Consider the following 13,711-nt stretch of genomic DNA (forward strand, 5'->3'; position numbering starts at 1 on the left):
ATCTTCCATTCCTCTGGTATTTTATATTGTTCCCAACATTTATTAAATAAATTTAGTATCCCATCTTTTAAAAAACTTCCTCCATACTTGATCAGTTCTGCATTTATGCCATCCATTCCCACTGCTTTCCTATTTTTTGTAGCTTTCAATGCCTTTTCCAATTCTTCCTTCATTATCAGATCTGTCACTAACTGGGTCTCACTGTACCTCTTCTATTTGATATGTTGTGTCATTCCACAATTATTCATAATGTTTTTTCCATTGTTCTTCCTTTATTATATTTATTCTTGAAGTGTCTGTCTCTGTACTATTCACGTGTTTCATCAATTTATATGCCAAATTTTGTCTTCCATGAACATGTTCTATTGTACTTATAAATCTATCCCATGACTCTGCTTTAGCCTTCCTTATTATATCTTTTAGTTTTATTACATTCTTGTTTATATATTTATTTATTCTCTCTTGTCCTGTTTTGTATATATTTAAGATATTTATCTTGTTTGTCTTGTACTGCTTTAGCTATTTCTTCTTTCTGTATCTTTACCCCCTTCTTCTTATAGTTTTTCCTAAATTGTCCTAGTGTCTCTTGATATCTTTTGAATTATATTTCGTATATTATTCCATTCTTCTATTTGTTCTCTCTCCGATGTTTTACTTATTTCGTCTTTAAGCCTTTTTTTCACATAAATTTTGTATAGTGTCTCCTTGAAGTAGATATACTTTGTAACCTAACCCCTCCTACCTCTGTTTAATTAGCCCATAACTCCATTTTTGAAGCCACTAAAAAATTATCTGAATTAATATCATATGCTCTAAACATCTTAGTATCTTGACATTGTTTTGCTAATTTTTGATTTACTATTACTATTTAGTCTATTGATTGTGTACCTCTTGTTGACCATGTATATTTTTGTATATCACGGTTTTCTAAAAAATGTATTTGTTATCTTTAAATTATTAAATGTTGCAAAATCTCTTAATTTATTTCCATTTACTTTATTTTCTCCATAACATCCCATAATTTTTATTGGCTTATTCCCTACCCAAGCATTATAATCTCTCAAAATAACTACATGGTCCTTTTTTACATTCTCTTCTAGTTCTTTTTGTAACTCTAAATAAAATTTATTCGTTTCTTTCTCTTTTCCATCTTCTGGAGCATAAATTCCAATTATACATAAATAATCTGTCTAATTTAAATCGTACTGTTATTATTATATTATTTATAAATGTGTAGCTCTGTATTTTGGTTTTCCATTTCCAATCTGTTAATATTGCTACTCCTTCACTGGCTCTTTCCTTCTTATCTACTCCACTGTATATCTTTGTATAAGAATCATAATCTTTTGTACCTTTTTAATTTTTTCTTTGTGTCTGTTATGACTGCTATATTTACTTTCTTCTGTTTTAAGTGTTTAAGTAGTTCAACTTCTTCTTTATATCCTAATCCTCCTCTTTATGTTCCATGTTACAATATTTAAAATGTCCGTTATTCCTTTTCGTTTCCCTTTCATAGTCAGTCTCGTCCCTTTGTCCGTCCAGTTTTCCTCTTTGAGCTTTGAGTTAATTTTTTTTTTTACATGGGTAGGGAACCAGCCTCCCGCACAACCCCCAACCTGGAGGACCAGTATGTTACTCTTCGTCTGATCCCTACCCTTTGACCTGTCTGACTAGGGTGGCCCTACCAGTAGTCTAGCTACTACCAGCATAGCTCTCTGGGTCATCGGGATACTCAAGCCTCCCCACCACGACAAGGTGGTAACATTTTCGGGGGAGGACAATTCCAGCTGTCAGTATTATTGCAAATTCAATGAGATTGAGTTTACTGGCCGTTTATGATAGATTGCACTAACAGTAAACCCCCAATAAACCGGAAACTGATAATTGTTTTATGGCTGTCACCTTCAGAAATCCAACCGGACCACGTGGAGACAATAGTAGGGTAATTTTGAGTACTGCATTCTCCTGCCGGATTAAACGGCATGTTGTCCCCAATTAAGTGAAGAAAATCCTGGCAATTTTCTTGATTTGGTTCTGTTCTCTAAGATTTGAGCCAAATAAATTACTGCCCAAAATAACCTGTGTTCCAAATAACCAGAATCCACTGTATAAAATACAAAGATGAAGCTATTAGCCTCTTCCATTTTTCCAGTTTAAAAAAATAGGAATTTATTTATTATATATATATATTAGGTACTTATTCACATCCATTTTCAAAATTTATTTCAAATCTGGTGCAGCATTGTGCATGAAATTTGAACATTAATAACACACTCTCTCAATTCTGAGTGTTTCCGTTTTATTATTCAGAAGTAACTAAGAACCTTTCAAATGGATCTTTCTTTTTTTCAGAAATATATAATTTATGAACATTAGAAATGTTGATAATTGTCAGGTCATGGGGAGTTTTAAAAATAAACAAACAAACAATTCCAAGCATCATGGTGTCAGTGCAGTTATGTTCCTGTGTTTCTATAAGTTCACATTACTACAAGTTAAAAGTAGATGAACAAATGTGTGGGGCTGCACCTGCTGGATATACTAATGCTGTGGAAAAATGATAAAAAAAAAATAATTTCAAAAACCATGTAAAGTAAAAATGTGTGTATATTTAAGAAGGTATAGAAAATCAGATTTTTATCTTCGATCAATAATTCATGCAGGCGTGTTATACCTCACAGGTGTAATGCTGATATTTTAGTATTAAAAGACCAAGTTAATCTGGAAAAATGGTTAATTTCTCAAGTCTACTGTGCATCTCAGTGGTAAAGCAAGTGTTGTAGCAATGAGTGAAATGGCATGATTTGTTAATTACAATGCGGAAAAGTAAGTGTAGGGGGGGGGGAAGATGATTTTGACCTGTGCCGTTCATAGAAAAATTCACAAATTTTATGCCATACAAAAAAAAAATAAGGCTAACCATTAGAAAACTTCTTAATGCTTCCAAACTTAAGCTGATGAGTGTGCAATTGAATTTCCAATTGCAGAATGCTTGACTTATAATGGTACGTGCGGATGGAAGTGATGGTTTTTTCAACACAATGCCCTTTTAATGTTTAAATCGAATAAAAAGACTGATTATCGCAATGATATAAACTTCGAAAATTTCAGCAGATGGGCAGAGTAGCAACTATCGGTCATTATAGAAAACTTGATTTTTATAATGACCTAAAACCACCATGTAACGTCCTTCTCCAACTATATTAGATCTGCCCACTTTACCATATTTAGTCAAGTTAGGTTCAACTTTTTTGAAGCTTCAGGAGTTTTTTGCTTTTGTTCAGCAGTTGAGAGACATTTGCTCAGCTTATCTCTCCCACCATTACTAGACCTGACCACTGAGTCTTGATGCCACCAGTTGGTTAGTGACTACATGCACTTTGGTGCACTTGGATTTTATTCCTCCCTAATTAAGAATAGATAGAAGAGGAAAAAAAACAAAAGTAAATATATGTTAATTGTTTCTACTTTAGTGTAGAAAAAAAAAAGTATAATAAATGCACTTTACGCGGTCTGTATCTAATAGTTCATCACCTCCATCAGAAGTGAGTAACATTATCTTCTAATATTCCGTTTTGTAGAAAAAACATTGTCCATGTATGAAAATAAAATGCTATATAAATTGCATTATAGTTTTTGATCCTGAAATATGTCTGTTTATTTTTATTGTAGAATTGACTTTTTTGATGAAGCTGGTGTTGAGGATACCGAAAGTGTACTAAATAAAAAGAATATATATGAACCTGCAGCATTCTCAACAAAGAAAATACTTTTAAGAGAAACAAGTTTTTATGCTGAGGAATTTCCACATTCTTCCCGCACTTTTGCGCGGTCTGTATCTACTAGTTCATCACCTCCATCAAAGGTGAGTAGCATTATCTTCTAATATTCCTTTTTGTAGAAAAAAATTGTCCATATATGAAAATTTAGTTAATTACAGGACTAACCTAGTAATATCCACCCAGGGGCTTACATCTGGTGAGTATGGGCTTGGCACACCCTGAGTCCTGAGCTGGATATCATCATTCTTCTCTTTCTTGGTGGTTCCTTTCTACTTCTTTCTCTTTCTGGGTAACTTGGAATTTTTTTTTTTTTTTAAATCTAACAAAAGATTGAGGTTGCAAGTTAATGAAATTTAGTTTTGGAAAGGATATTACATGTAATTATTAACTATATAATATAATTAAATATGGTAGTTCCACATGATAAAAAAAATATATATATATTCTGGGACTAATCTTAAAAGAAATCATGAAAAAAAAAATCTGTCAGTACAAATTGCCAGTGTTGCTGGGGGTTGTTGAAGCAACTTTTGGAAGTCATTTTCGGGAAACATTGTTTATACACTGTCACAGCTGCTTCAGTGTGTGGAACATCTTCATGGCAGTGGCATTGTTACATTTTTCATGACAATAAATATGATAGGATTAGTTAAGATAGTGACTTGTGCCTAAAACTATTCAATAGACAGTGCTTGGTTCATGCTATCATGCAAGAGGGACCAATTTTTGGATTCGCACATTTCTGGACATCAGCAATGAATATTCATAAGTGCTGTAAAACAGTCACATAAAAGCCTTGATTAACAGTTATACCTGCAGGGATACTCTTCATGCACAAACCCTTTTGTATTTAAAAAAGCAGTCACTGGGTATTTCATTTTTAACTTTTGAGCACAAATGCATTTTGAGGGAGGTTATAGGGTTCTCATTTGCTCTTGACTCTTATTTTGTTGAACAGTCATTGAAAGCATCAGCTTTCATCACCAGTGATAACAAAAGTACATTGTCATAAAGTGCAAAATTTTACAGACAGTGTTGTCATAAAGTGAAGAATTTTTCAGAAATTTGTGTTCTATTAATATTCTTTGGTTCATCACCTCCATCAAAGTTCTGAGATTTCAGTTGGTAACCTAAAGTTGCCTATGATTGAGATTTTGGATGATGCTATAGGATACACAGTAATGTAACATAAATGTGAATGTAAAATTAAAATGGAAATAAATTGAAATAATGTTTATAATACATTCATAAACGAATTAAGAATAGTATTATGAAAATAATTTAAGTTAAATTAAAATAGTCTGGAATAGGAATGACAGGTTCACAAATGTAATTTAACGAAAACAGAAATAATGTAAGGGTGCAGAAAGACTGTTCAAGGGAGATAAGATTTAATATCAGATTGCTTCATACCCTACCAGATGCTCGGACGAATCCAGGACATCAATGCAGACTTACAGAAATTGGCTGTTAACCGATACTATAGGCACAGGATTCTGAGTCCCACACATCCCATGCCCTCCAATCACTCAGCATAGGCAGAGCATCTTTGAAACCATCTAGTCACATTGAAATTCACCCCAGGCTCCCTCCAGTAAGGAATAGCTAACGAAGGTCCATACAGTCTGCAAAATGAAAAGCCTTCTCTTTATTGCATCCAAGCCAACATGCCCTGCATTTGTCACTTTAATGGCTCTGGTTAATTACTGAGCATACTGGGGAAGGAGCCAGTGGTATGTGCATCAACTAACTTTGTTCATGCTGTTCTCTCCCACATGCTGTGAACACACGAATTGGGACTTTCAAGTGTCATTTTGTTAATTTAATTTAAATGTTAAGTTACACCAGTATTTATTTAATATAATTTTATTTAATGTCATTTTCATGGCATCTTAATATTTTATGATGCCATTATTGAAGTCATTGTATCATCTTACTAATGTCTTATGTCATTTGAAGTTATTTCATTTAAATGTCCTATATCACTTAATGGCAATTTATATCTGTAATATATCTGATTGTTATCATCTGTATAAGTGTTAACTTTTGGCCATGAAGGGACATTGCAACACTATCCCATCATGTAACTGTCACAATTGAAGGTGGTGCAATCAAAGATTTTCTCTCTCTCTCATATAACTTATCTTTTATCTAACTTATATAAAATTTTAATAAAAATAAGTTTTTTGGTCTAATATAATTTATATTAGACATTTCCAGTGCAAACATTTCCATTGTATAGATCAGCTTTCCTCATTGCTTAAAGACTATCATATCACCGTAGGATAACACAAGAAAATATTATAATTAGGACTTAAAAAAAATGTGGCCTTTATTACTCAGCTGAATTACAGAACCATAGCCCATTCCTACAGCCGTTTGTTAGAGATGGCCTGTGGTCCTGCACATTGATTGGTAGATGTTACATCTTTCTTATTAAAGGAATTGTAAATTCTAGCTGCTAGCCTCTGAGATTTCCATGGAACTGTCTGAAGGGAGGCAGCTTGACTGTTATAGTTGAGAATTTCTATAGTCGTCATGCTCACTTTCTGACTGCCTTCTGTTTCATTCCCTGTACTTTCTGTCCGTAATTGTACTGAAATTTTTGATGGAAATGTGTGGAATTGTTGCTTGAATGTGTTGCAGAATAGCTAGTGAATGAATTTGACTTGCCTATATAAATTCTTTCAGCTATGGTGACAGGAACTGAGTTGTTATCTTGAGGGCTGCTAGATGCTATGAAGGCGGTCTCTGCTTGGGAGAGTGCCATTTTGAAGAGATTGCTGTTAACTTGTCTTGTGATAAGCCTGGTTTTTCTGTGTTGCTTTTATGGTGTTGTCTACCCTTGAGTTAGGTCTGGAGAAAAGAGTGGGGGGAATGGAAATGTGGTGGTTGAGATTGCTATATATAGGTAATCCCCATTTTGTGCTGATTTGCAATAGAGCTGGCACTAACCACAAGGCCATTTTTATTATTATTTTTTTTGCAATTTTGAAAAATTATTTTTCAATTTTTTTTATAAATTGAAGTTTAAAATCATCAGACAGAGTTTATTAGCATCGTACTGTACTATGTATCATGCACTGTTTACATATCAAGAACAATCTGAACCAATCAGCGATTAGTGCACCGTAGCATAGCCAATCAGAGATGAGGAAGCTTCCCGTCCTCAAAGTAGCCACTTGTGGATGTGGGTGGTAAAGGTTCATGTGGTGAAGCATTCAGTTGGTTGTTGTTTACGCCATTTACATGTGTTGGAAATTTATTATGCTAGCATGTTTTTAAATAGAATAAAGAGACTGTCTGGTAAAAGAAGTTCAATGAATCCTAGTGCAAATGAAAGCGTGAAAAAGGCACATCGGTCTATCACATTGGAAAGTAATATGGAAAATTAGATTGGAAAATTATTCAGAGAATGGAAGCTGATGAAAGTTGCTCTAATGTAAGTCAGTGGAGGCTATGAATATGCCTCCATAGACTATTACTACAATTATGAACAATGCTGATAAAATAAAACAATCAATGTAAAGTGCTACCACTGTGCTACTTGAGTAAGTGCTACAGAAGTTAGTTACAGCAGAAGTAATCTTTTAGAAAAAAGGAGCAATTGCTGCTAACACTTTGGGTTGATGATTTGAACCAAAATTTTTTTTTTTTTTTAAAATTTCATTATAAAATCACAGGGTTAGGTTATAGGCACCATAATTAAACTTTTTGGTGGCTGGAATGTAACCCCGTGATTTTCATTGACCTCATGACATGCTTCCATTTGTGCCTGTCATCCTAGGAACCCAACCCCGGTGTTTACCTGTATTTTGTTTTTGTAAAGCCTTTGTTTGTGTAAAGGAGACTTCCCCCCCCCCCCCCCTCTTTATTCCCAGTGACAGTGCAATCTGCATCATGTTTCTTTTTTTTGAATTCTCTCTTTTTATGGTAATATGTTGTCAGGACCTGAATGCTTTTTAGATGAAGTGGGAGATGTTTTGTTACTTCACTTTTTTACTGTTTACCCTAGTCTAGGAACACACTACCCCCAATCTGTCTCAGAAATATGGATCAAGAATAAATTCGTTTCTTTAACCCTTTATCAGTCACTATGTATCTCTCAGATACATATTTCATATCTTTCTTTATTTCTGGGAACAAGATGTGCTGCGCATGTGTTCTTCTCAGTTGCTTCCTACATTGCTTCTTGAAAGCCATTGGTATTGGTTTTGTTTTCCCAAGCGTTTTGGTTTCGATTCTGCTGTTTGCATGTGTGAGATACAGTGCATCCATCCATGTAAATGGTGCTGCATTGCTTTTGATGGCCAGGATAGTAGTAATAGTGGCATGTGATGCAAGAAAGCAAGCATATGAGCTTATGCAGCATCAGCCAAAAAAAAAAAAAATAAAATTTACACAACAATTCCCTCTAAATATTTGTCCAGTTTCTCCTTAAATTTATTTAACCTATCAACTTCCACAATGACAGATGGAAGTTTGTTCCAGCAATTAACTACCTGCTGGCTAAAGGCAAATTTCCTCATCTTTTCTACATCTGTCTTTCCTCAATTTAAGGCCTTGTACACCTCATTCAGATCACCTCGAAGGTGCCTAGTCTCCAGCCGCTGCAATTTGCAGAACTTAAGCCTATCTTGGTAAGAGGATCCCTTCATTCCCCTCACCAATCTTGTTGCCCTTCTCTGTACATGCTCACGCAAATCTGCATCCTTCCTAAAATGAGGCCTCCAGATCTGTACGCAGTACTCAAGGTGTGGCCTGACCATTGCCTTATACAGAGGGACAACCACCTCCTTTTCCCTGCTAGCAAAATTCCTGTATATCATTGACAAAACCCCATGACCTGCCCTGGTAGCCTCTCTGCATTGTGCAGAAAACTTCACATCTGTCTGCACAATTACTCCCAGGTCTTTTATTTTCTACCACCTTAAGGTTAGTACCACACAGTTGGTACGTTTCTCTGGGGTTACTTCTACCCATATGCAGTACTTTGCATTTGTCAAGGTTAAACTTCAGTTGCCACTTCTCAGCCCATTTTTCCAAATTTTGTAGATCATGTTGCAGTAGCACACTGCCATTAACAACCTTGCCAACCTTTGTATCATCTGCAAACTTCAACATTAAGCCCTATATACCTTCATCAATATCATTGATAAATATACAAAACAACAGTGGATCCAATAGCGAACCCTGCGGGACTCCTCTGTCTTCTCCCACTCAACCATTCCTTTATCCATTGTAGCAACTTACCCTTAATGGATCGCTTATACCCAAGTAATGCAAATGATGCCGATATTATTTGTGCCGTGCTGTTTTCTGAGGAAGTAAGGGATGAAAGCATTGATGGGACAGAATCTGAGGATTACATTGAAAAAAAGAGAACTCAGAGAGTGCACAAGATGCTACATCAGAGGAGGAAAGTTGCAACGAAGAGGACAACACTGACAGACAAATCGACAGTTGGGCAAAATCAGAGATTCTGCACAGATCTCAAAATCTAACAAAATTGCCTGGAGTTATCGGTCAAGCAAGAAATGCTAGCATGGCCTCCGAAGCATGGAACTGCCTTATTACTGAAAAAATTTTAGATAAAATTGTTAAACACACAAATCAGTATATTCAAACTGTTCAGTCAAACTACAGCCAGGAAAGAGATGCCAAATTTACAGACAAAATTGAGACAAAGCATTCATTGGGCTTCTTTATTTAGCTGGAGCACTTTGGAGTAACAAGCAGATTGGAAGAATTATGGGGAACTGACTGAAATGGCATTGAAAAAGTTCACTTAGTAATGGACCAGAGACGTTTCAAGTTTGTCATCAGATGTATAAGTTTCGATGATCAAACAACCAGCAATGAGAGAAGAAAACACGATCACCTCACCCCCATAAAAGATTTTCACTGAATTTGTAAAATACTGCAAGACTTGTTACTCTCCGGGTCAGAATCTAAAAACTATTAATGAGAAATTAGAGGCCTTCAGAGGTGGTTTCAAACAGTATATACTTCAAAGCCCAACAAATATGGACTCAAAAATATGCCTTAGTAGATGTTAGGGTGCTGTACTCTTATAATCATAAAATTTATGCAGGGAAGCAAATCTGTACCAAACCAGCTGATGTTGTCAAAAACTGGCAGAACCTATCCATGGGACAGGATGGAACATTACAGCGGATAATTGGTTTACGGATGGCAATTGAGTTTTGGAACTCAGAAAGAGTTTGAATGATAAAAAAGAACAAACGACAACTCCCAGTTGAATGTGTCAGTTCAAGAGCCAACCTGAAAAATCGAGCTTGTTTGGTTTTGGTGAAGAAGCAATGGTTGTTTCCTATGTACTGAAGTACGTCATCTTGATTTCCTCCTTGCATTTTGATGATGCCATTGGCCGTGAAACAGGTGATCAGCTGAAACCAGAAATTGTAACCTTTTATAATGCAACCAAGTCTGGATGTAGATACCGTGGATCAGATGTGTGGTACTAGCAATGTGGCACGAGCTTGTCGTCGTTGGCCGATGGTGTTATTTTATGCCATGCTAAACATTAGCGGAATTAATGCACAAATGATCTACATGGGAAATGAAAAAAGAAGTAAAGAGCTACAGATTCCTCCTCATGCAACTTTCTGCATAACGGCTGAGGAACTTCATCAGAGGAACCAGGTCCTTCGAACTTCCCTTCAACTAAGGCAGCAGAGTACTGAGCACTCTACAGGCACAGAATGAGAGAGCAGTCACAAGCGGTGCACTAATTGCTGGCAAGCAACAAAGAGAACCAGACTGACGAGGTATTCTTGTACAAATTGTAAACAATACCTCTGCTTAGAGCACACAGAAATGATTTATGGACAAGGAATTTTTTTCTAAAATTTTTTTGTAAAAATAATTTATTCATAAATAAACATCTGAAACTCTTGTATATGTGGTTTTTGAACATAGTTTTTAATTTTTTGATATGAAACCTAGTATGTATCTGAGAGATACATAGCGACCAATTATGTTTGTTTTGCTGGTGCATACAGCGAAGGGTTAACACAAAAAAGCTGTGTGTGTACCCCTATACGTACGAACATTTGTGCTGGCACTAGAGTAAAACCATTTAAATTTTTGAACAGTTTGATCGAAACTTACTTACTGACTCATGCTTCTTAGAATGTTGATTTTGATCAAAATCTTGAGAAGCAAATTTTATTAAAGTCTGCATTTTATTCTTGCATAATATTACTACCCACTTTCTTGCATAATTTTACTACCTGCTGCTTACTCTACCAAATCAAAATCTAATAGGAAGTGACATCAATTGCATCATTTCCATTAAAAAAAAATTTCGTTACCAATTTATTTTACTCTAGTGCCTCCATTGATGTTTTCACATCAAAAAGGGATCAGACTAGTTGTAAGTGACAAGGACTACCCAGTCCAGGAAATAGTGCAATAGCTGGTTACTAGCACATTTGCGTTAGTAACTGCTGTCTAGTGCTGGTGTACTAGAACACATCATCCCAAAAAATTCTCTCCTGAAAAAACTATGATCTGCTACGAGAAACTACAAGAAGTTTTACAGGATGCCTTGACAAGCCTGTGACCTCATTGTTTACAAACATCCCCTTAGAAAAAAGGTGAACCACATGTAACTAACTGCATTGATGAAGAAATCAGCCCAAGACAACCAGCATCTTTATCAATGTATCAAACCCTTTGACCTAACATCTGACTGAAAAAATATTTTCAAGTTCTTTGGCACTTCCAAAAGAAGGGACTTAGTACAAGGATCCTCATCCCTGCATCTGAAGTATTCACGTTAAACTTCAAAATTAAAGCTCAAGGAGACATCTGCACCGCCCAGATGATGGGCCCAGTATGACTCAAATATGGAAAGAATCCATACTTGCCTTTTCTTCAGTGAGTGATTGAAAAGTGAATGAAATGTGCATTGTCTTTTTTTTTTTTTTTTTTTGCCAGTTCAATAGGAATAGCAAAGTATGAATTTTGCAAATTAAATATATTTTAGAGTATTTCATAGTACTTAAAAATTACTCAAATTAAGTAGTTTGGTATCACAATAAACTTTTTTAACGAATTTATATTATTTTCAACATTCTAGTCATCTGAAGCTGTAACACCAGGTTCACCAGAGATGCCTCCTCCTCATACATTTGTGAATAATGAGAGCAGTAGCTTAGGGACACTTCATCATCCGACATCAGATCGTGTTCTTATAGCACAAATAACCAAGCAGCATCAGATAAGGCTTAAATTGAAACGTAATGAGGCTGTGCCTGGGCCAAAGGTTTGTATTTGGTTAAAATGATACTTTTAGGATGAAATTTCTTTTTTTTTTTTTTTTTTTCTCTTTGAATGTTAAATATCTTTTGCATCACGATTGTTATATAATTGAGTGAAAAAAGAATCATGGGGGGGCTCTCTTGTCAGTACCCCCGGTAATTTGGACTCCTGGGATGTTGTATACTACATAGTTATAAGCTGTCAAAAGATGTAGTAGTTCACACTGCTAATACTATGACAGGATTGGCAGTGTACATTTGGTATGGATCAGTCAATAACATCAGTCCTTGACTGTATTTCAGGGTAGTGTTAATGCTACAGCCAAACCTTAGCATTAACATGGCCTTTTGGGGGCCGTGGCCATTTTCAGTGTAAATATTTTCTAAAGTAGTGATAAAAATTTCCAATAAGCATACTTAAACTCAACTTGTTAACTGTTTTAAATTTTATTCTTATGCCTGTTTATTGTACAATGTGTGTGTGAGGTAAAATATATATTATATACAGTCCATTCCGGTTATTTGGGACACATTGGGACTAGTGCATTTTGGCCCAATTAAGCTGCTGCCCCAATTATCCGAAGTTTCACATAAATAGTTAAAAATACAATGGACCCCCCCCTTTACAATTGGTTCACTGTACAATCAAATCACATTACAACGAACTCACCATAGTAAAGTACCATTCACTTTACGATGTATAGTAAGCGCCGGTCATTGTGATCACGTTTGTGAATTGAATTTTAATTCTATTAAACAGCAATTCTAATTAGCAAAAATAGGAGGAATATTATCCACAGGCTATAAAAGTAAAGATATATTAAGCACAAATTTACCCTTTATTACCTTACCAATTAAATAATACATGAAAATCGGAATAATTAATACGTACTGTAACATGGACATACTAACTAGTTGACATTTCTGTTCACTGACATTTTTGGGTGGGGTTAAAATTTAAGACAGTAAAAAGATATGCAATCAATAACAAAGAACAAGGCATACACAAATTGCAAGTAACACGATACGTGCAAGTGAGAATGGAGTAATGAGTTACAAAGCTTTAAAAATAGGAAGAGATCTGAAAATTAATTTTTTTATGATTGAAGATTTCATGGAAGTTTAAACACATTTCACCTTAATAACCCACAGAATTCCAGCTGTCGGTATTATCGTAAATTCAGTAAGATAGAGTTTACTGTCCGTTTATGATAGATTTCACTAACAGAAAAGCCCAATAAACAGGTGACTGCTAATTGTTTTATAGTTGTGACTTCCAGAATTTTGACTGAACCACATGGTACCGTCGGAGACAATCGTAGGGTAATCTCCAGTGCTGCGGTCTCCTGCCCCGATTAAACGGCATGCTGTCCCAATTAAGCGAAGTAAACCCTGGCTATTTTATCGATTGCGTTCTGTTTTTTAAGATTTGCCCCAAATAAATGGCTGTCCCGATTAACCGGTGGCCCAAATAACCGGAATCCACTGTATATATTAAAGGAGCCTGAAATATAAATATGGCTTTGGGGCCTATTTCATCCTTAATTAAAAAAAAAAAAAAAAAAAGGCCATGATTTAATTGAACCAGAAATGATAATTCTTGCCAAAAGTCGGTCTCAACATCTACTCCACTATTTAATA

The 13,711-nt window shown here is 35.3% G+C and overlaps 1 protein-coding gene across 1 annotated transcript in view; it reads left to right on the forward strand.

Moving 5' to 3' along the window:
- Atg2 (Autophagy-related 2) overlaps positions 1–13,711 on the forward strand; it is a 359,564-nt gene that overhangs the window by 43,229 nt on the left and 302,624 nt on the right. Inside the window, exons 5-6 of the mRNA XM_090386633.1 lie at positions 3,673–3,865; positions 11,890–12,075. Of these exons, the coding sequence (XP_090242759.1) occupies positions 3,673–3,865; positions 11,890–12,075 (379 nt within the window). The remainder of the gene's footprint in view (positions 1–3,672; positions 3,866–11,889; positions 12,076–13,711) is intronic.

The sequence above is a fragment of the Mastigoproctus giganteus genome, chromosome 12, assembly GCF_048544385.1.
Source record: "Mastigoproctus giganteus isolate SK-2022 chromosome 12, ASM4854438v1, whole genome shotgun sequence".
Taxonomy (NCBI): domain Eukaryota; kingdom Metazoa; phylum Arthropoda; class Arachnida; order Uropygi; family Thelyphonidae; genus Mastigoproctus; species Mastigoproctus giganteus.